Source organism: Aythya ferina (genome assembly GCF_964211825.1).
Source record: "Aythya ferina genome assembly, chromosome: 15".
Classification (NCBI taxonomy): domain Eukaryota; kingdom Metazoa; phylum Chordata; class Aves; order Anseriformes; family Anatidae; genus Aythya; species Aythya ferina.
The window spans coordinates 7692490-7715862 of NC_140314.1; the positions used below are offsets into that span (position 1 = coordinate 7692490).

The 23373-nt window shown below is 40.1% G+C and overlaps 2 protein-coding genes across 7 annotated transcripts in view; one reads left to right on the plus strand and one right to left on the minus strand.

The window, feature by feature from the left end:
• RAC1 (Rac family small GTPase 1) overlaps positions 1-9786 on the plus strand; it is a 46163-nt gene extending 36377 nt beyond the window's left edge. For 4 of the 5 annotated variants that reach the window (XM_084536604.1, XM_084536606.1, XM_084536605.1 and 1 more), the window contains 5 exons: positions 1479-1550; positions 2958-3075; positions 7068-7130; positions 7859-8018; positions 8158-9786. In XM_084536604.1, coding sequence (XP_084392730.1) covers positions 1479-1550; positions 2958-3075; positions 7068-7130; positions 7859-8018; positions 8158-8288 — 544 coding nt within the window. In that variant the 3' untranslated portion in view covers positions 8289-9786. Of the gene's footprint in view, positions 1-99; positions 214-1478; positions 1553-2957; positions 3076-7067; positions 7131-7858; positions 8019-8157 lie in introns of those variants that run through there. The other variant, XM_084536603.1, reaches the window with a different exon arrangement.
• Positions 9170-23179, minus strand: DAGLB (diacylglycerol lipase beta). 2 transcript variants are annotated; one of them, XR_014698165.1, is made up of 16 exons: positions 23027-23179; positions 22531-22682; positions 20853-21027; positions 19926-20187; positions 18745-18870; positions 17568-17695; positions 16418-16544; positions 15968-16051; positions 15443-15520; positions 14990-15070; positions 14771-14898; positions 14300-14368; positions 14134-14206; positions 12910-13163; positions 11037-11743; positions 9170-10415 (listed from the first exon to the last, which is right to left on the minus strand). XR_014698165.1 is itself a non-coding variant. In XM_084536586.1 (16 exons), exons 1-15 carry the CDS (start codon positions 23119-23121, stop codon positions 11551-11553), a joined length of 2025 nt encoding a protein of 674 aa, XP_084392712.1. In that variant the 5' UTR covers positions 23122-23179; the 3' UTR covers positions 10434-11398; positions 11531-11550. The 2 variants fall into 2 exon arrangements, 1 of the variants encoding a protein (XP_084392712.1); XM_084536586.1 differs by lacking the exon at positions 9170-10415 and having other exon boundaries at positions 10434-11398; positions 11531-11743.
• Positions 23180-23373: the final 194 nt, after the last annotated feature.

The window sequence follows — 23373 nt, forward strand, 5'->3', positions numbered from 1 at the left end:
GGCAGCTCAGAAACATTACACCTAAAAAAACGGGTGTGCGGGACAAAATCCTGATGTTTTGCACACTGAAGCAACTCTTCTTTCATTGCTTGAGTGCAGGTGGTGGTGTCATCAGGTGCTGCTGTCGTGTCACTTGTGGGCTGCAGCATGCTTGGGAACTTGTGGTTATGCACCTCAAATTCACTGAGCCTGCCTTACATCGCGCGTCACTGGGTAAGGCTGGTTGGGTAATGCTGAGTGCTAAATGAATTTAAGTAATACTTTGAAGATGGTCGTGGGTAAATGAAGTGGCAATCCATAGTCTTCCAGACCAAGAGAAGAAATGCCACGATTCAAATGTGAAATTCAGATGTGAATGCCTCAGACGCTTGCAGCAGCAGAGCTAGTAAGCCCATGACTAAAGCTCATTTCTGTGAGCTGTTTTTTTTCTTCTGCAAAAGCTAAAGGATAAAAAGATATTTTTAGCAGTAGCATTTGGTTCCTGGGAATATTTGTTGTTGTTTTTTAATATTAACTGCAGTTCTGAACTAAAATCTTGCTGAGTTACTTGAGCTTGTGGCAAGTTTAGGAGGCATATGCATTGAACCTAATGCTGATGGCAAGATTCATCTGTAAGGACAGTAAGGTGTCAAAGTTTCTGCTGGCTTGCTTTGAGCACGTGGTTTTAGAGATGCAGTTTGTCTGAGAAGAGTAACTGAGAGGACTGTGAGACAGTTTGGATTCTTTCAGGCATTATTTGCCATCACCTCTGAACTCTCTAAAGCTGTTAAAAGACTGCACTTGAAGTGAGAAGGCAGCAAGGAGCCCATTTTGCAGTTAATTTAAACAAAAAAAAAGGTCCAATTTCAAGCATTCTGACCCTTTAATTGTAACTGTAACAAAAGTTTAATTATGTTGTTCATGTAATGTTTGACAGCAGATAAGATGTGAGGAGGAGGGAGGAGAAGGAAGGAGCTTGTTGCCAGAGTTCTGAAAGAAACCTGGAAGAGAACCTTGTCGTGTCCCCAGTTGTTCCAGGCTGTCCAGGACTAGATCTGTGGGGGAAGGTTCGGTGTGCCAGTTCCTCCTTCAGTACTGGATTGTGATTTATCTGTACCTCAGTTAGCGAAGTGTTGGGGTGGTCGTTGAGTGGGTGTGAGGGGACGTTCTGCAATAACCATAAGTATCGTGAGGATTGCTGTTTGTATTTTCTCAAATACACAAAAGTAGTGATACGTTGCAAAATCATACATTTCAAGCTTTTTCAAACTTATGTAAAATAAAACTCAGGATTATCAAAATGGATGTTTATATCAGGTATGATTCCATTACCAGCTACCTGAAGGCAACAGCCTGTTAGGAGTTTCCGTGCATGGTAGTGACTACTGACACTCTACATTGTTCCTTAGACGATTGGATGTAATCGATTTTCTTCCCTAAAAGGAGTATTTCTTACTGAAGATGAATGGTTCTTACATGTGGACTTTTTCTTTTTACAGTGCTGTAGGTAAAACATGCCTACTCATCAGTTACACAACCAATGCATTTCCTGGAGAATATATACCCACCGTGTAAGTACTTACAAAATTCTAAAACCTCATTTATATCCACATGTGTACGTTAGCTGCCATTCCAGGTTCCTTACTGGAGCCTTTTGAATTGGCTGCAGGCACCCCTTGGTTTCACCTTAAACATTGAGCTGGGCACCTAGGTGTGTTCAAGGAGAAGCACTTTGGACTTTTGCTATTGAGCATGGTCATACCAGGGCTTGTTCACGCTAAATCGGTTCTGCTTCTCTGACCACTAAGCCTCCCTGACTAGGGGCTAGTATTTACTAACATTTTATCAGTTTTTATTCTCTTTTTAAAATTTCCATGTTAAGTATTGCTCATAATAAGCAGTTTCAAGGCTATAAAACCTTGTAAAACATAGACATAATTGGTTTACGTGACTACAGACAAGATTTTTCTGTTCCTCTCTCTTTTTTTTTTTTTTTTTTTGTACTAGTGCCAATCCTGTACTAAGCCACAGCTCTGTAGCTCCTCAGGCATGATTGTGGGGACTCATTTATTTTGCTGCTTCCCATTTTCTTACATGGACAAATTTGTTGGTATCAGTATTAGTGTAGTTCTTTTTTGATGGTGTTTTGGGTGCCAGGGGAGGTGTTTTACAGACAAGCAGCTCCCCTGCCTTTTAGAGATGTCTCTATAAAATACATTTATCTGTCTAACTTGCTCTCTATAAGCACTGATGATTTTTTTCTGGTTAAGTACATTTTAATGAGATTTTCAGATTACTTTAAAACAAAAAGGTCTTGGAAGGGTAACTACTCCTGATGTTATTTTTTTTGTTCTTAAATTCAGATTTTTGCATAATAGTATGTATGTATTCTTAGTGAACATAGTTTATCCTTAAAATATCATGAAAACCTTTGCACCTACAGTAGTGATAAAAGCCATGCCTGTCCTGGCTTCTGGTTATTAACTTTGGTGTTTCATTAGAGAAGATTTTTGTGGTGGCTTTTGATTAGCAGGGTTAATATTTTTTTTTAATCTTACCTATTGTTGTTGTCTTTAAGGATTCCTCAGTTGTTGCTGATGTAGCTGCTATTCTAAATCTTACAAAATGAGGCGGGCTGTCACTGTTTATTGTCCCACTAAGACTGGGAGATGCTTGTTAAGTGCACCACCTGCTTTGCTCTGTTCGCTGAGACTGACAAGACTTCTGCTGGAAGACCAATGAAAAAGATGACCTGCTCAGACTGGACTAAGTGTTGTGCATATTTATTCCCTCTGCTACTCAATACCAGACTTGGTATTTAAAAAAATGACTTTTTTTCTTGGAGCAGAAGGATGCAATAAATAAAAGCTTTATTTTGTAGTCTTCCCAGTTAGGACTCTATAAGAAAAAATCTGTGGGCCCTGTTTTACTGCAACCAAATGCATCTAGCTTTTCACTTTGTTATTTTTTACTTTCAGTTTTGACAACTACTCTGCTAATGTAATGGTTGATGGAAAACCAGTCAATCTGGGCTTGTGGGATACAGCTGGTCAAGAGGACTATGACAGACTACGCCCACTCTCCTACCCGCAAACAGTAAGAACTTCAGTGTCAAACTTTACGAATGCATGGTTTTGTCTAACATACGGATTTCTTTTTTTAAACATTTCATTGTCGCATCTGAAGTTGTATTTATTAGTAACTGTGAATTGTTTCAAGCCACCTTCCTTCGTCCTACGTGCTGTAGCTGTAGTATTAGAATCTCTGATGTGTGTATAGCTGTCCAAATGTTAAAATTTGCATCCTCGGGTATTTGTGTGCTGGTACATGTTGGCTTCTTGTAGTTGCAGCCTCAGAATTAGCTTGAATCCTTGATTTTAAACAAACAAGCAAACAAAAAACCTGGGTGAATAGTCCCATCAACAAGTCCATTGATTTTAAGGTTAGCATGCCTGCCAAAAGCAGAGTTTGTTTTTGTTTTTAGGCATGATGTTTGGCTGCAACCTGACACTGTCACTGCTAAGCACTTGATACTGTTTAGCCTCTGTAAAGAGGTACTGAATGTGAGAGGCGGTTGTGAATGAAGATACTACTGCTATTGACAGAGCCTGGGTTGTGGCTTTCAAATGTACTTAAGCCCATGGCTATTTTATTACTTACTGCAGTTTGTGCTCTAACATCAGTATAAATGTGCTTCTCTCTTCAGGGCTTGCAACTGGTTAAGTCCTGTCTGCACACTGTGCATTTCCTTGTACAAAGCTAATGCTGGAGTAATCTGCTCTTTTCTTTCCAGTGCGACTTCAGCTACAGTTGATCTTTGTAGACCATTTTTTCTCATCTCTTTAAAGTTACTTTTATCTAGTGGAGTTGTCCTTTAAGTAAAGAAGGGTGGTAACTTGCAGATTTTGTTGTCAACTCTTGCTGATATGTTCGGTGCTAATAATGTAAAACAAGGACTAGTTCCAATTATTCTACATCGTAACTGCTCTCTTGAATAATATGAATCTTATTTAATTAACTCTAGTGCTTTTTTTAGTAAATTTGTCTTAATTCATAGTTTTCCTTAATTCACTGCTCACTAACTCTTAAAATTAGGCTTTCTACTCGGTTTCAAGACCCAAGATGTGCATGAACTTGCCAGTTGTAGACAGCTCTAGTAGAAATGCCAGAACTACCTGTCTTCTATTGTAAAGAAGCAACATACATTTGTTTTTCTCCAATATTTAAACATTTTTAGGATATTAGGAGAACTTCAGGTTTGCTTAAAATCTTAACTAAAAAAAAAAGTATGGTGGAGCAGAAACAATATCCTAAAAGATCACTCAGTGTGCGGCAGCAGAATTGTAGAGGAAAATATTGTTCCTCTCCTGTGCTGAAGGGACAGAGTGCACTTCTGTCTTCAGCCTGCTAAAATAACTGTGGCTTTCTAATAGTCTGTGGAAGAATTCTATATCCATCTAAACACACTTGTTAGAAAGTCTCTTCTGTACAGGCATGTATAACTGACAAGTAAAGGTCTGAAATACCTTCCGTTATTCAGATCGTATGTTTTTTACAGCAGAAAATGAAACGAAGATAGGGTGGTAAGTCTTGAACTTCTTGTGATGCAGTCTTTGGATCTTAGACTTATGCAATAAGTAAGCTTCATCATCACTTAAAGGACAAACCCCACAAAATCAATGAATGTTTTGGGGAAAAAAAAAAAGGGAGAACAGTGGAACTAAAGAAGCCTGACTTCTGCAGGATCTGTATTCCGCCTCCCCCTTCTTTCATTGTGCTATTTAAAAATCACCCCCGCATGCATGTCTTTCCCTGTACGTGCACATGAGCCATGTTCTGGGTGAGGTAGATGCAGGCACTGCCTTTAGTGGGACCACACATGCATTTCTTGATTAGCCAGGCAGCAGTCCAACAGCTGGTAACTTCACAGTAAGAACTTTGCTGCAGTGGGGGTGTTCATTTGTATCTTTTCTCCTGTATTAATTTTTCTTAAAATATACAGGAATTTCACACTTTCTCCCAGATATATTTGAAGTTTATGAATATTCCTGGGTATCTGTGGGAGGGAAGAGGTTGGGAGAGATTATTGGGATAATCTTGTTTCTTTGAGAGACCAAACGAAGAAGGAAATTAGCTAGGAGGATGCTTTTTATGTGGGGTTTGCTCTTGCAAGTCTTCTTGGACAATGCAGACAAACATCTACAAGCTTAAGGGGAAGTCTGGTGGCCTGGTTTGTGTGCAGGTAGTTGGTTGTGCTGAGTTACAGGGTGACACATTTCGGAGAAAAAGTCTTGTATTTGTGAGCACAGATCGCTGGTTCAGAGAACATTTTTCTCTTAAATCCATTTTGGGAGTAACTTTATCTCATGCTGTTATTAGGTTGGAGGAACCAATGGTAAGAATCTATCTTCCAGTCTGACAGATCAACCTATTGCCGTATGTAAAACTTTAAGTAAACTTCAGTCCCTAGTTCTGTACATCTTGTCTTGCTTACGATAGTGATAAATTGGCCCCTATTTTATAACAAACTACTTTTCTTGGAACTAATTGCTAGATCTGAGAACTTTGTTACATTTCTTATGAGTTGCTAAAGACTAAAGCTTTTCTCAGAAATGAATAGTGTTTCCTCCTATTTGTTAAGATTGGTAGTGTGCAAGACACCTGAAACCTTGAAATAATTCCTCCAGGTCACTGATTTTTTTGATCTCTGGAGATAGCAAAGGAGAGAGTCTGCATAACATAAATTCAATCACCACAAACTGCACATTTGGAAAACAGAAGTAGTGGCCATAGTATCACATATTTGATGTTGTTCCTTTCTTCTTTGGGGACGCTGCTACGGAAACTTCCTGGGGTGATGCATGAACAACTGGGTTGCAAGTGCTTAGCAATGCAGATGTCAGATGCTGACCTAACAAAATGCCTTGAAATGCAGCACAATCAACTAACATTCTGAAATGCCTGATTCTTTAACACATTTGATACTGGAGTAAGTATGGATGCAGAGGTAGGCTGGGAAAAGTTGGGCTTGCTTGACATGTGTTTACTGAGTTTTGGGTCATACAGCAAGACTTAAGAATGATCTTCATCTGGTTAGGTAGAGAAAACTGATGTGGTTATTCCAAATGCTTGTATATGATTATTATTGTTTAATGTATACTGTACAGCAGCTAGTGTGAAGATTTATGTAATATTTTTACCTGATCTTATTTATAATCTTTTGTTGCGGTCAACTGACAGATGGGATGTGCAAGATCCCCCAAAACATCAACTCTTCTGTCTGTGCTTTTTAATAATTTAGAAATGGAAGAAAGGAGCTAGTGTGATGCTTAGAGGTTTTTTATGCCCTCCTCAATCCTACTTTGGTTCTAGAGAAATTGTGGAGTGTTTTTGCAGTGATGGTGGTAGTGACAGTTCTAACAGATTCTTCTGCATTGGGCATGGAAGCAACAATTGTGGAAACTGGTGTACATTTTTTCTATTTTTGCGGTTCCATGCTCTGTACTTTGCCTTTGCAATTAAAGATTACTTTAGAGTAGCACATTGATAAATACATTCATTTTTGCAGAAATTGGTGTGAATGGTAACACTTTGCAGCAACCTAAGCCGAGGAGTTGGCATGTCTTAAGGCTTAAATTGCTCAGAGTTCTGCAAAGAGCCATCCAACCCTGGTTTAGAAGCCAGTCTGACTCTTTGTTTGCTGTATCTTTAAGAATTTGAAGTGTTTTTCATTGAATGTTAGTAAGAGAAGGAGTGACATTTAGGGAAAAAAGTTTGCAGTGCAATGATACTAGAGTTTAGTTGCTGGCTACTGCAATAGCTGATTATAACTTGAATACAATCTGTTTGTTGTTTCCCTCCCCACCTCTTTGCCTCTGCTTGTAGCTGCCTGGGAATGGATTTCCCATGGGTAAAAGGACCTCAAATTGTCTTTTTGAGCTGTGTTGTTGACCTTGCCTTTTGCAAGTGTGATACGGATGGCAGCGTGATGGAGATGGTGGTGATACTGGTCTCGGTCTCTTCATGGTGATATTTTTTTTTTCAAATGGTTGCTCTGTCAGGCTAACTTCTGAAAACTTGTTTTGTAGGATGTCTTCTTAATCTGCTTTTCCCTTGTGAGTCCCGCTTCTTTTGAAAATGTCCGTGCTAAGGTAAGTATAAGTTGCTACCACTTTATTTCAATACAATGTTCATGTCACAGCAGTTTCAAGAAAACATTAGGTGACTTTTTGGCGGGCAATTTAAAAATTTAAATGTAGTTTGAGAAGGCAGAAATCCATTTCCCTAACTTCTAAGTCATGGAAGTTCAGGGCACCTGCAGCACTGTAGGTGTGAGTTGCTTCTTGATGCAATAAGACAGAAGAAGATTGAGTTTTCAGCCAACAAGATGTTAAGATCACAAACAGGAAATCTAATTTTAATGCAATTTAAAGAAAAATGTGTATATATAAAAAAGTAAAAATTGGGTTGATGCCATTTGTTTTATGGATGGGATGGCATTTAAGTACATGCTGTGCTACTGTTGCAGTTTTTTCATGCCTCTGGACAAGCTTGTCTATGGCAGTGTGGCCATAAAAGAGAGCTGGTTGCCACGGGTGGGAGAAATGCAGATCAGGGGTCTGCCACAAAACAAAGGGGCGAAAATACAGCCTTTAATAGGATGAACTTTTAAAGTATATGGAAATACTTGTTGGCATTGTTTAAAAATGTTCTGCAATTGTGTATTTTTTTAATACTACCTTAACAGCTCTTACATGTTCCCTTTAACTCTCCCTTGCTTGAAAGAGTCAGGAAAGGCTCTGAGCCTTTCATTTGTCATGTTGCATGTTGCAGAGCCTGCATGGAGATCTGCCCCCACACAGTTATTTTGTCTTTGCAGTGGTATCCTGAGGTGCGGCACCATTGCCCCAACACCCCCATCATTTTAGTGGGTACCAAACTTGATCTCCGAGATGATAAAGACACTATTGAAAAGCTGAAGGAGAAGAAGCTGACGCCCATCACCTACCCACAGGGCCTTGCCATGGCAAAAGAGATTGGTATGACTGCAGCTGGGTTACTGGTGGCTTAGTCAAATTCTGTGGAAGAAACTGCAACTTTATTAAAATAAATGTCTCTTTTTTTGTGGTGCTAACTAAGCAGCAGTGCTGTTTGTAATTGCCCTTTCACTTCCCACAGGTGCAGTGAAATACCTAGAATGCTCAGCACTTACACAGCGAGGCCTCAAGACAGTGTTTGATGAAGCTATCCGAGCAGTTCTTTGCCCCCCTCCTGTAAAGAAGAGGAAGAGAAAATGTCTGCTGCTGTAAAGGTTACCTTCCCTGCCCCACTCTCCAACCCTGTGCTTTGCTCAGAACGATGGAGCAGTCACATTCAATGCCAAGTCTTTCTGTTATAAATTAGTTCTCTTCCATAAATTTTGAACCAATCAACAATTTCATGGTTTCATTTGTTTGACGTACGAAAGTTACTTTTCATTCTACTAAAAGCAGAATCCTGAAAAGACAAACTTATATAAAGCCTTATTTTTAAAATCCTATTCTTGCTCAATTAATTAAGTGTTGCCAAACTATCTGCTGAACTAAGTTGCATTGTTGTGCTACGAACACTAAGCACTAAACTGTTTTTTAAAGATTCTTCTTGAAGATGACTCTAATTTCTGTTAGGAAATGCAGAAACACTTTCTAGTTTTTCACAGTAACAGTACCGTATAATTAGCAAAACACTGCAGCCTGATGTGTTTTATTATTAAAAGTTTTCTCAACCAGGGTCATTGCATAGCATTGTATATCAAACCTAAGTCATTGATGACTGACACCCTTGAGTCACAGTGTAAAATGCTTTATCATTGGTAAGGGCTTGGTTGCAATCTAGTTCTTGCTGCTGTGATTTAAAAAAATAAATAAATAACTATTCTTACTGAAGTGTATCTAGTCCTTTTGACAGCATTGTGTTGTGATGGATAAATGAAATACTGGATTGGATCACCTGATAGTGCCAGACAGTATTTTGACACTGTACAGATCAACTTACACTACACTGCCAGAGTAGTTGAAACTGAAGTGACTTTATTTAAGGTTAAAATTGGTGACCGTTCTCCCAGTCATGCAGTAGTGGAAGAGAGGTTGGTGTTCATAGGTAAATTCCTTTGAATTTCAAGTAGGGCATTCATTTAGGTACAACTTTGATCAGTCATTCCCACAATAGTTGTGTAGTAAATGCTTTTCTTGTAGAATTTCTTCTTACTGAGCAATATAACTTGTATTTTAAAACCTTTCTGATGGTAGAAATTTGCTTTTTTTTTTTTTTTTTTTTTTTTTTTAATAGAGTAGGATGTTCAAGCATAGCCTCCTTATTTTCCTGGTATTTCTGACCCAGTAAGTTATACGCTTTCTGAGGAGCTTTTAGTCTATTAACTAGGTGTAAAAATCATGTGAAGCAGCTTTACATGTTTTAGTAATTTTTATATTTTAGACCTCTATAAACTATGAACCTTCTCAAATATCACTATTTGCCAGCTGTCCCCAACACTGTAACATTACTAATGCAGACAAGTGTTTTTTGTCACCTACATGTCCATGTGCAGCATAGATTGAGTAATGGTAACTTGGGTCTGTGAGGTTCTGTAAATTAGTGCTAATGTTCTGTACAGCCTGAACTGGCAGGAATATGATGTTCAACTACACCCTTTCAACCACTAAAGCAAAACTTAAAAGTTGCAAAATTGTGAAGTTTTTACATTGATCTTTTGCTAATGCAATTAGCAGTATGTTTTGCATGTATGACTTAATAAATCCTTGAATCACACATGTGGTAGTGTTTGAGTTTCTGAGCAATGTTCTCATTCCTGCAACACAGTGACCCAGCAGGCTGCCTGGGCCAATGGCAGCTTGGGGTGCCATCTCCTCAGGGCTGTGTGCACTAACCACAGCCTCTTTTGATGCTGTGTAAGAGAATTAAATGCAGGCCTTCACAACAGCTCTTCACAGGCCATGCAGCATCAGTAGTGTTGTCACTAGCTCCCATAATGTTCTAAAGATTCTGATAACCAGAAAAAATGCATGTAGCACACACATACATCATTCAGCTTATTGAATGCAAGTAAAAGCGATGATTACTTACTTACTTCTAAATCTTACAGGTTTTGAAAGTGATGGCTCTGGTGCAAGCTACTTTGTTTAGCCTTTTAGCTGTAAATGGAGCCATGCTGTATGTGTCAGTGCTCCAGCCCCACCCACCGGGAGCTCATGATGCACCAGGGGAGGGGAGGGGAGGGGTGAAGCTGCAGCAGGCTGACAGCAGCACCACCACTGCTGCCACCTGTGCACTGGTCAAGGTGCTGGACCTGCGCTACTGCTGGTGACTTACCTGAGTGAAGGGCATCAAGCCGTATAACCACCTAGAAACCTTTAGTCTGGGGCTTATACCCAGAATACCTGAACATAAGAAACAAGTTTTTAGCATGTATTTTATTTTTTATCCACATTAAGCATCACAGCAAGAACACAGCTATTCTCAACCATGTCATATGGTTACTTACTTTTAGCAACTTCTTTTAATAAGAAAGAAATGTTGCCTTAAAAAAAAATTGTTCAAGTAGTACATACTAGAAACAAGGAAGATTTTTTTTTTTTTTAAATCAGTTCCACCATACAAATATATATATTTTTTAAATTTTTGGCAGAATTACAAATTGATCTTTTCATTAATCAGAGCTAGAGCCTAACATGATAAACACAGAGCAAGAACATTTTTTTTTTCCTCATTAGGTAATTATAGTATTAGTTTAGTTGCAAACTAATAAAAGTAGTCCTGTGTATAGACAAATACAAAAAACAGGTAGATCAAAGAATATTGCACATGTATGTCCAAGCAGCACTTAAACACAACCCCACCACCACCATGAGGGATTATCACAATCTGTAAGAAAAGTAGTGCAACCAGAACTGCTTGAGTTTAAAAAAACACAAACAAAACCAAAACTAAATTAAAAAGGCAGTATGGGCCTGCCTTCACCACCCACCTTATCGCTTGGTTACAAGTGGTTCCTTACTTACCTGCCTCCAGCACAAACACGCAGCCAGCTCACACTGCAGCGCTGCGTTACAGCACCTGCTCTACCACGAGCTCCAGGCTCTGCAGGGGCAGGTAACGGGACACCACTGCGCACCGACTTCCACGCAGCACTGGATGTGTTTGGTTGTTTTTTTTAAGGTCTGACAGGGCACTGCTCTGCGGGGCAGGCTGAGCTGGCCTCGTGCCTTCATGTCAGTCAAGCAGCCAGTTGATCGCGCAGCTCTCTTGTGACAGTTTACAGCAGCTGGGCTAGACCTTGTCCTACTGGTCCATGGTTGGAAAAGCGCAAGCTTCAGTTTAAGAGTGCAATACGCGCTTCAACCATCAACATTGCTTGAGATCACTGCAGAGACAAGGCCACTGAGACCTCTGGTTTATTATACACAGTATGAGAAAAGTACTGCAATCCACTGCTATATGAAAGTGGAATATATCGTGAATACTTGAAACCTGCATTTAAGAACCAAAAGCATACCTCTCTCTATGCAGCTATGGCTATACGACATTGGTGTTAAGTTCCCGTGTCTGACAAGAAATACAAGATCCATGTTCCTGAGACAAACTGTTCAGCGCATTGAGCACAACATCTGGCATGTGGTCTGTTATCATCTTGGGACTTATTAAAATGCTGCTGAAGACTGTTTCGTTTGACCAGCTTGCCGTGTATTTAATATCTGAAGAGCACAACCTAAAAAACACAAAGACTGGACTGTCACAGGTGATAATCCCAAACTGGGATGAGGCTTCCTGAAGCTCTGAACAGCCTGGAGAGGGCTTAGGGAGCAATGAGACCCTTCTCACTGCAGGAAAACGGGCTTCCAAAGAGCAACAGGGCTGGCCCTTGGGAAACAGATGGAAATACTGCTATTGACCAGCCCTGAGGACAGAGCCATACAGTTTCTTTCACCATTAAGGCACAATCCCTGTTAAGGTGCAATCAAATAATCCTGCTCACAAAGTGCAGAACACTGAGCAAAGAGCGAGGAGGGATTAAGCAACGCATTCACAGAGATACCAGCGAATTTGGGGCAGAAAGCATACAGTGGGATCAGTACAAGGTCAGACACCAGATTTAATGCTGCCTATACTACCTACTTAGGATTTTATTTTACAGAACAGTACACAATGGGGCTCTCATGTGCTAGTCTAGTCAAGAACAACAAAAAAAAAACAACACGATTAACTGCTGTGCTGTGGAGTAAATGAAGGAGAAAAAAGAGAACTCACTAAAGTAAAGCAGAACAGCTGCCATCAAGAAAATCTGCCAGGTCTTAGGTGTTGAAGTATCTAACTTATAAAGCCAGTATTAAAATCTTTAAGCATTAAAGATTTTATGAAACTTAAATAAAATACTTACTGATGTATTGAATGGGAGGGGAAAAAAAATTTCCCCATCCCTTTTCTTCCCTCTTTTGGGAAGTCAGAGAAATTTAAGTTAGAGATTTTTTTTGTGCTCTGTAAGATGGTCTTGTGCTTTACAGATGCTCTTATTCCTGCTTCAGACTAAGAAGGGACAGAAGAAGCAGAAAGAAGCAGGGAGGTGCAGAGCAAGGAAACAAACAAACAAAACCACCACAAAAGCTGGCTAACATACAATAAACAAACATGGTTGTTGGATATGCAGAACTGGAAATGTACTTTGAAAGTAAGAAACAGCTTGAAATAAGTTTTAGGAAGACAGCACAGTGAATATTAATGAACATATACATGAATGAATATATACATTTATATATATATATGAATAAAGAACATATAATAACAAATGCCATTATTGAATGAACATATACGAATATATATAAAAATAGATAATTAATATTTAATAATGAATGTAATGAATCCCATTATTCCACTTACCTCTTGGAGCTGCATTCTTCTACAATATGGATAATCTTCCCTGGAAGATACAGATGTGGATACTGTGGCGGTGAATGTAAGTGCGATTCACCATCAAGGGCATTGTATGAAGGGGACCGATGAACCATTAAACTCTCCTCAGCTAGAAGAGGCTGGGTCAGGGCATCTTGGTTTCTACCATCCAGCTCAGTTGGGAAGTTATCTGGATCTCCTCCAAACACTTCGTACCAACACCCACGCAACAAAATCTGGTACTGAATTCAGAAAGAAAAACAGCTGAACTGAGGCTTGGTGTCTCTTTGAATAACTGATTCTAGTTGTGTGCTTGCATGCACATGATCTGAAACTACAATAAAAGATTAAAAATGACTGCATGCACACACTCCCCAAACATTCCTGTTTGGTAAAATCTCCTTACTGAATTTTCCCCACAGTAATATATACATCTATTTCACCAGTACCCAGCCCAAGACAACAGTAACGCTGTGTAAAACATTACAGTCTTTACCATGTGAATTATTCTGTGTGGATTCTACTGTGCAGATTTAAGTCCTCTTGCACATTTATTTTCTAACTGTCCATTAATTTATTCTAAATTCATAATGTCATCCAAATAGTGCATTACTTCTAATCCTGGGACTACAAGGAAATCTGGTGGACACAGCACATTTAGCTTCACATATACAGAGATGGCTGTTTTAAATCTTTAAACCTTTGCTCCATACCTTCAGTGTCATTTCACCTGACAACACTGTTCCAACACTTTCAAAACTGTGTTTCTAACCAACAGTAAAGATAAGAGGTAAGCAATTAACACTTTAATGGAGAATTATTTGCCTTCCAAATTAATTCTGAAGGGAAAATTTAAACAAAACCTCTAATTTCTTTACTTCCTGATACTAAATGGTTATTAATGAAAGCAATCCTATTGATTTTTTTTAATTAGTTTCTTTTAACAGCAAAACTAGCAAACTGATCATTTCAGGTCTTGGATATTGTGCATTATTATCTTTCAGGTCTTGAACCTTGATGTCCAACAAGATAGACTTCTAGGTAAGACACTATCACAAATGTCACTGAATTAAAAAGGCAATTTGTTCCAAGACACAATCAACTCCCATCATTAAAACAAAAATACACACACCACCTGCCACTTCATTAAAGCTGGGGCTTAAAACAGCTGATGATTCCACTGACTTTTAACCATTACCTGCTTTTAGTTACCTTAGGTCTGTTGCAGTTTGCCACAATTCTCACTATTCTCCTCTTTAAATCCTCCATGTTGGGCATGCTTAATCTGTTCAAACACATATAGAACAAAGTAAAGCCTCCTATTTTATGTAATCTAACTCGTCTCTGAAAGAACAATTTAAAAATATTTCCATCTCACCTTGCAACAAGGTCCTTTCCAAGAATGACTGAAACAATGAAGTGCTTAGTGTAATCTGCAAGTGTTTTGCTAAAAGAAAAGACACGCTTTAGATACCTTGAAGAGATATGCACAATTTAGTTTTATTGTGGTCACTACTATTCAATAATAATACCACTATGTGGCAAGAAGGACAGCAGCATTTGCAGTCGGTTCTTCAGTAGGCCTTCAGCCTTCAGACCTACTCGCATTTAGGACAGAGGAATTTTGATGCTGATTATAACACTAACAGAGCATTTTACTTCTGAAACATTTATACATTCCCCAAAGAACTCAACTGTAACTAAGAATGAAGCAAATACAATTCTACTGGGGAATGTACAGAAAAACAATACAGTCAAGCTCATCATCATCATCTAACATATCTGTCAACTATCTTGAAGTTCTTGACATCTTAGATATAGAACCAAATAACATAAGTCTTGTACTTACCTCAAAAGTCCTCCTGGAGGAGAAAAGGCATAACATTTTAATGTTGGGAAAGAGTTCCTTAGCATGATTGCCAATATAGAAGCTGTTCCACCACCCAAACTGTGACCAACTATCACAAGTTTGTACTCCTACAGAAAGAAATAGAAGATTGAAACATGGATACAGAAAAAGCTTGGTGTAACTATTCTGGCAAACCAAATCATTTGGAGGGCAACTTACTGGAGCAATTGTGAAAGCCTGGTTTAAAATTCCATCATTTATTAGCTTTTGATAGATGTAATTTGCAGCTTGAGTTATTCCCTGCAAGACAGCATTTAAAGTTAGAAGGATAACAATCTAAAGTGTGATACATGTATACTTTAAAAGCAATGCTATACAAAACCAACCTTCTCTTTTAACATGCTCCTAACAGCAAACTGTAACTAAGTGGTCTTGGGCAGAATGGCTAAAAAGCTTTCAGAATACTCAGTAAGGGCATGAGGTTGGTCAACAGGATTACAAGTTCTACCTTGCAGTGCCAGAGACAGTATTTGATGCAACAAGCAAGCCACTGAAATAATTTGTGCAATCCATCTCATTAAGAGAATGCTCTTCTAGTTTAACTACAGGATCCCAAGTATTTCATTTTCTTACCGCAGAGATCAATTCTAAACAACCACAGACTGCACACACCTTATGTACAAAGCCATTCTCTAGAACATCCTCCAGTGTCAAGTCTTCACAGTCTGCTGACAGATCAGTGAGAATGTCCTGTAAACAAAGCAGCTTTTGTCAGACCTCTCTGCAGGGCTTCATGGCTCACAGGTCACGCTGTACTGCTTAATGTTCTCATAGGAACAATCACCACGCTGACTTCCCAGTTTGTAAGCAGCCAAACACAACTGACACCAGAACAACACCCAAGCAATCATATACAGCAATCACAATCGTGATTTCAGCAACTATTTCCAAGCTGCAAACACGTGTTGCAAATGCACCTTCACTCACAGTAAAAAAGAACAACCAAAGTCCTCCCTCCACACTCCTTTCCAGAGGCACAGGGAAAATCACCCACCCAAGGACAGGAGCCTTAAGCCTGGAAGACCCATACTTGTGAGTGGGTTGTTTTTAAATGTGCCAGTGTCAAACAATTTTCTCTAGATCTTAGGAGTTAACCCAGTCCTATAAAACCAATTGCATATATCAGATGGATGATACCTCAAAAGACAAGGTTCCTCTCACAGCAACCACAATAGCTTCTTTTTTGTGATCCAAAGCAACAAAAAATGGGATCTCATAGATCTGGAGGGAAAAACTGTATTCAGTAAACATACCAACTTTTTATAAAAGTAAGCATTTGTTCTCACCTTCTGTAAGCTCCCTTATTGAACTCTTTATTCTATTATGGAAAGAAGCTGAATTGTTTTTTTATCAAGTTACTATTAAATGCCCTTATTGCAACACTGAGACAGATTTATGTCAATGGTTTTGTGACTGTTCCCTTAGACTGAAAAAAAAGAACTGAAGAACATGTTTCAGGGCCTGTTTTAATTTGATTTTGCATCTTGTACTTTATAAATTTTGAAGGCAAACTAGAAACTTCACCCCCTGCTTTCACTAATTTAATCATTAACCTTTTTTTGGAGAATGCCTGTCCAGATTGTTTACCTTGTTATGAAAACTGATATGAATGAAGTCTCTGTACTGCAGTCCTGTTATTTTTAGGATGGATCCAAAGTGAAAGTTATGACGATCACTGCCCGTTATATCAGAATCTGTTGGTCTACTTCCGCAACTAACAAACACAGAAGAGAAAAACTTTCATGGTCAAATTTTTTAGGTTTCCTTTCAGGAATCAAATTCATTACATTTGCAGAATGATTTCTGCCAGGAATCAAAAGCTCTTTTTTTTTTTTTTCCCCTCCCCCCCAGTACTACTATTAGTCTGTAAAGGATGCTACCTCTGCCCACAAACCTAGTTTTGCCTGAGCAGCATGCCATACATTTTCAGCTAAAGGACTGGCAAATACACCATTGTTACAGGACTACCAGCAGAGCAAACAAGGCAGTTAGAAAAGAATTCTTAAGACTAGGGGCCAATGATAGAAAATAGAAACAAGCAAAAGGAAATTTCAAACAAATTCTCTACAGCAGGCTTCTCTGATGTTTATCCGTTGCATTATGTGATTTTTTTCCAAGGGATTTATTATTTCAGAAGATTAAACAATTTCATCTTACTAATTAATAAAACCATGATTGCAGTCATAAACCTCAGCGGTCAATTAACTATGTGGTAATCCTACTAGTATCATGCACACTTCAACACTGACCGCAAAAGATTTTTTGAGTAAAGGGGTCAGAGGGAATAAAACAGAAGCTAGAGGTACAGGGAACTTTCCCTAATTCCTTTTTGGATTGGAAAAACTGCTGACACATTTATTTCTACACATACTTACCCAACAGACAGCTCTATAAAGCCTCATTTTAAAACATGGTTTAACTCTAGTACTTCTTTGGTTTAATTCCAATCAGCTCCAATTCCTGTGTCATTTTGCTAAATTAATTTTATCTCAATCACAAACTATTCTTAAGAAACAAAAGCTAATCGGTTTCTGAGGACAGAGAGATGTTGAATTTTTTTTTTTCCCTATTGAATTTATGAAGGATAACTCTACCAGTCAAGCTCATCTACACCCATGAGTGACATAATGAAACAAAAAAAAATGCTATTCAAACAGTTTTGTTTCTGCTAACACTAATTAAATAAAAGAAAGCTATCTGCTTTTATGGAATGTTACGTGTTTGTGATCCAACCTACCAGTCACCATTGAGCTTACAGAGTGCAGTAAATGGGTTGGTGTATACGTAGTAGGGCCAGCCATAAGCAGCTGCAGCAAACAGCATATAGTGAGCAGCATTCTCCAGCTCAAAGTCCAAACCATCAGTCTGCGAGGACAGGGGGAAAGAAGGAGGAGGAGGGAGAGGAAGAAGGGTGTGTTAGGCAACCCCAGTATAAAACCTGAACACAGACTACTGAAAATTAAGGCATGATGAAATACTTTTCAAAAGGAATACCTCAGGGTCTAAAAGGAACTTAGAATAACCACTCATATTCCAGGAAAATAATCTGTTTATTTACACAGCTATAGAGCTCAAGAATCTTGAAAATCTCTCATTGAAATATTTTTCTTCCAATACTTATTATACACCGATAAGCTCAATACTGATAAGCTCAAAGGAATGGCTAAAGAGCAGGTCTCTCTGGAAGGGATGTTTTAAGCATGACCACATTGCCTAGTTTCAAAAGTAACTTGATAGGAATGCTTTGATTGAAGTAGAATTATATACTTCAGTGCAACACAGACCAAAAGAAGATAAAATAATTTACAAAGACATTTTACCATAGCAAAAATCACTTAGCAAACTGTAACCCATCATCTCTACGCATTTAAAGAATGCTGGGTTTCCTTCTCATCTGCTTTGGCCATTTGTGTCAGACAGAACTTAGGCAGAACACTATACTAAGAGACTACTGAACCATTTTCTCTCTGTTCTTTTTCTCACATCTCTTCAGCAATGACCAACTGTCTTAAATGATTCCTTTTTGTACTTAATTCCCTCCGTTCATACATTCCGTGAAACAGAGGCACTATTAGTATAAGTGAATACACATTGAGAGCTGGAGTTTTCAAAGAGCCAAGACAACTTGTATCTCTTTTCAAATACTGCAGGAACATAAGCCTTCGAAAAATCCTACTCTTAACATCTTCAAAAGCTGTGTCAGTTTGGATTCATAATCAATTTCCAACCACTCACTTTTAAGTTGTATTTATGCAAAAAGCAGACAAATGTTTTGACTGAAAATTCATCATGATGTTTTCACTGTGTTTATTAACAAGTTGAATTGTGAATTTTTATAGTAGTGTTTAATTTCGTAAAAAAAAAAAAGAAAAAAAAAAAAAGGTGCACCAGGTGCTACAACAATCCTATCTTACCACAAGAGATGATGGAGAATGACAGAGGACTTCTTCAGGCTCTTTTGGGCAACTTTCCATTTTATCTTGCTCTTGATGGAGTAGAATCAGACCAGCTGCTATGTCACTTGGCACCAGATCAGTGTCCTGTTTAAAGAAATGAAAGAATGGTTAAAACCATCCCATACCTCAACATGTCAAAACAATTTTGTAAGAAAATGCACCTCAAATTCTATTCTTTTCAGTTTATATGAAAACTAACTACCCTCTCCCTACCTTTAGTACAAAATGAATGTTTTCTTCAGTAAGACTGATGAGGACTTTACACAAAATTTTTATCATTTAACAACATAACCTACAAAGGACTTGCTCAGCCAGATAACAAATAATGACCCTGATGTTACTGACCATTCTATGTCACTACATGAAAAACTTGTTTCTTTATACAGCTATTCCTACTCATTGAATACTGAGAACAAGAAAGAAGGATTTTACACAGGAGAGGACTCAAGGGCTTTTATTCAATTACCTGGGACAGTCACCTCTCCATAAGACTCACACCCTTTGCCCTACAAACCACTGGGCGTGCTGTAGCTGTAAATCAGCCTGCACTAGTACCGCTTAACAAGAACTACTTGTCTTGAAATCATGAACACAGCTCAGAGTTCACTGAATCACGATTGTTTGAGCAGTAGGTGACCTAAGTTTGAGCTAAAATACTATGTCCGTGTAGTCTTGCAGTCTACATTCTGTTTCCAAAAAGCAGCTTCCTGCTCGTGCACAGCCTAGTCTGGTGTTTGCTCAGAAGTCATTCAGACCAGGAAGACTGCCTTAATATACTGCAGGGCTCTTTTGTTTAAATAGTCAGAAAGGAGTCCGATTTTCTGCTATGGTTATGACTCCTTACTTGCAGTCAGGAGGCAAAATGTCCAGATCTTCACATACTGAGGAAAAGAAAACCGTTCTTGCTCTCCTGACTAGACACCTACGGAGAAAATACTGTTTTCTCACAGCCCTCACATTTGTGATGGGAGAGACAAATCAGAGTTGTATACACTGTGTGAGAATCACCTTTAAATTTGCAATTAGCATGTTCAAAACCTGATTTCAGTCAGAGACCTCTGGCTGAACAAAGGCACACGTAGCAACATCTGGAAATTCAGTTAGTCAAGAAAGAACACTAAAAAAGCTTTCCATCTTACTGAAAAGTAGTTGCGGAAAAGCTCTGCGATACTTGTAAAAGCCACTCGATGGTCATCATCTTGCACAATACAACAACACATTAACCTGATTCGTTTTTCCCAGACTCTGGTGGCAGTGTTCTTCACATTAAATAGCAATTGCCCTGACTGGCTGCTTTCCAAGTTCCGATTCACACCATCAGTGAGGTAAAACGTCTTTTTTCCTCCAAGTGGATCAAAGACGATTAGCACTCCAATGATGGTAAAGATGATGATAACCCAGCTGCAAAACAGGAGGAAGCAGGATAAAAGGGCTGTGAAACCAGGTATTTCTGACACATATGCAAGAAAATAGAACGATAGGTCTTGACAGACAGAAAAAAAGGTTAGGTACGAAATATCACACAAACATAATCTGTTACTGTCAGAAGAGTGCATGCTTTATTGTCGAGCCTTCAATTCACTAGGTGTAAGGACAAGGCTGTTTGCTCATTTCACCAGGGCACCAAACTCAGAATCACAGCCCTTCTCACTTTGGAAACAGAAACTCTGGTACACAAAGGCTTCATTTTTCACTACCAGTTAAGCAATCTAGTCACTCCTCTCTTCACCTTTATCTGGTTTTCTACATTCCCATCTATCCTTCTTACACATTCTGATTGCCACCTCCTTTCTTTCACCCTTGAATGCACTCTTGCAGGGCAGGAAACTCAAGCCTGTTTATGTAGGGAAGGGCACAAACTCATTCCACTTGTCTAGACTAAAAAGCTTCTCTCCATTCACAAAGAAAATGTGAAGAAACCAAAATAATTCATAAGAAATATCAAAGCCCTCATCTACTGGTAAAGCGTTCACTGAACACATACCAAACAAGTAGAAGCAATATTTTCTGTTTCACGTGAAGTGGAAAACTTAATTTGTGGGTAGCAGAGTGGAGGACACCTTTACCTTGCAATAACTGTCCCCAGGATGGCGTTTATCACAGTCTTCTCGCAGTGCACACTGCTGTCTGACACCCACACAGCTCCTACAATAGCCCAGATGAATTCAGGCAAATAGAGAAGTAGGCGAGTATAAAGTAGCTTGGGAAGTGATTTTCTTGGGCCTGGATTAGAAATTGTTCCTGAAAAAAATGGGGATAATTTAGAACAAGAACAGTTTACAAATGCATCTTGAGTACATAAAATCCTACACAAATAACTTTCTGAGCTGTAGAGAAAGTAAGAAACTTAATTGAAACTACAAATTTCAAACTAGTGGAAAGCGATCAGTGAAGCTGAGGAAAGAAAACTTCTTTCCACTTGAATAATTTAAATACTCTTCTAATTAGAGCGTGTTGTGAGAACCAATATATTAGGAATTGTGAGGTCTCCTCTATCACTCCAGAGACCACATGCAGATTTCAGATTAATCTTCATGTCATTACTTTATATTGAAGTGCCTCACCAAGAAAAAAGTACTTTTCTAGCATTTTTAAAATCCAAAATGAAGCATTTCTACAAATGACCAGAAGTTGCACTAAAGTTCTGCTTAGCCACGCAGTTCAAGCTTTAACTCCTGTTCTACTTAACGTTATTTGCTGGGTTAATTTTATTGCAACATTTATAGGGATCACTTTCCTATGTATTTCTGCCACAAGCAATCCTTTGCAGCTAATGAACTTTTGCAAGATATGACTAAATATGCCTACGCAAGGCAAAGTTTACATCACACTTCAGGTAAGGAATGGATTTGGGATAAATTCCCACAAACTCCTGTCAGAGACACTGAGCAGTGTTCCATCCAGCTCTGGGGCCCCCAGCACAGGAAGGACATGGATCTGTGCAAGTGGGTCCACAGAAGGGTCATGAGGATGATGAAGGGGCTGAAGCACCTCTCCTGTGACAACAGACTGAGGGAGCTGGGGGTGTTCAGCCTGAAGAGGAGAAGGCTCTGGGCTGACATTACTGCAGCTTTTCAATACTTACAGGGGACTTATAAAAAATGTGGAGAACATCTGTTTACACAGGCAGACAGCGATTGGACAAGTGGGGATGGTTTTAAACTAAAAGAGGGGAGGCTTAGATTCGAGGCTGGGAGGAAATTCTTCATTCAGAGGTGGTGAGGCACTGACAAAGGCTGTCCAGAGAAGCTGCGGATGCCCCATCCCTGGATGCCCCATCCCTGGAAGTGTTTGAGGCCAGGCTGGATGGGGCTTTGGGCAGCCTGGTCTGATGGGTGGCAAGGGGGTGGAACTGGATGAGCTTTAAGGTCCCTTCCAACCCAACCATTCTGTGATTCCATGGTTCTAGGTCATGTGCTAATGGTGAACGTAGAGGAGATTTTTAAGATGCTCTGGTGGCAATGAACGTATCATTTAGCCATACCAAATTATTGTGCTCATTAATTATTTTAGATTTCTGACTAACGGAATAAATACTATTGACAAATATATATATATATATGCTAGCATTATATTAGCATATAAATTAATGCTGACGGTTACTTAAGTTTGACTACCATTAAAGTACTTGAACTTTTATGTTTTGTTTTGCTTTTTCCCTAAAATATCAACACTGGAAGAAAAGAACACAAACATATTCAAATGCTACTAGGTATGTATAAGACATTGTTATTAACTCTTTACCTTGCATACTGACGTACACAAGAGCAGATAACGCACATATTATAGCAGCCAGGAGGACGAGGAGGACGAGCAGGTAGCTGTGCAGTAATCCTCCCCCGGGACAGTTGAACTGCCCTTTGTGAACGGCGTAAAGCACGAGGATGCCGATCCACCTACGGGAAAGTACGATAAGGAAACCTGTAGCTGGGAGCGAAAAGCGAGCGCTGAGGAGACTGCGTGCCACGAGGCTTCCATCCCAGTGACAGCAGAGTAACGGAACGGACGCGTTGTGCGGGGCCGTTAACACGAACACGCGGCACCGATTACCCGAAGCCGAGCAGCGCGGCGCGGACCCCGCCGGGAGCCGACCCGCGGCCGCCCTACACCTCGGGCAGCGGCACGGCCCCGTCAGCACGGCCCCGTCAGACCGGGCACCGCCGAGCGGGGCCGGGCCGGGCCGGGCCGCAGCCGGCGCTCACCCGAACGCGCCCCCCGGGGGTCGGTGCCGGCGCCTCACCACAGCACGCGGAGGGACAGCTCGAAGGCCCCCGGGAGGACGAAGTCGTCGCTGCCGATGGCCCAGCGCCGCCCGAACACCACCAGCCCCGGCATCGCGCACGGCCCGGCCCTGCCCGGCCCCCTCGGCCCGGCCCCGCTCCCCTCAGGCAGAGCCCGCCCCGCCGAGGCGGCGCGATCCCGACCCGCAGCGTCATGACGCAGCACGCGGCGCACGCGCCCTTCCCGCCCTCGGCGCGCGGCTGGTTGGGGGTGGGGGGGGGCCTGGGCTCTGCCCGCGCGCATGTGTTGAAGACGCCAGGACTGAGGCGCGTGCGCGAGGCCTGCTGCCCCCACCCCCCACCCCCA

Coding starts and splice junctions, on each gene's coding strand:
- DAGLB (XM_084536586.1), bottom strand. CDS start 23,121: ATGCCGGGGCTGGTGGTGTTCGGGCGGCGCTGGGCCATCGGCAGCGAC. Junction 16,052..16,417: donor ATATCAGTTTTCATAACAAG/GTAAACAATCTG, acceptor TTTTCCCTCCAG/ATCTATGAGATCCCATTTTT. Junction 14,207..14,299: donor GGAAAGGACCTTGTTGCAAG/GTGAGATGGAAA, acceptor GTGTTTGAACAG/ATTAAGCATGCCCAACATGG.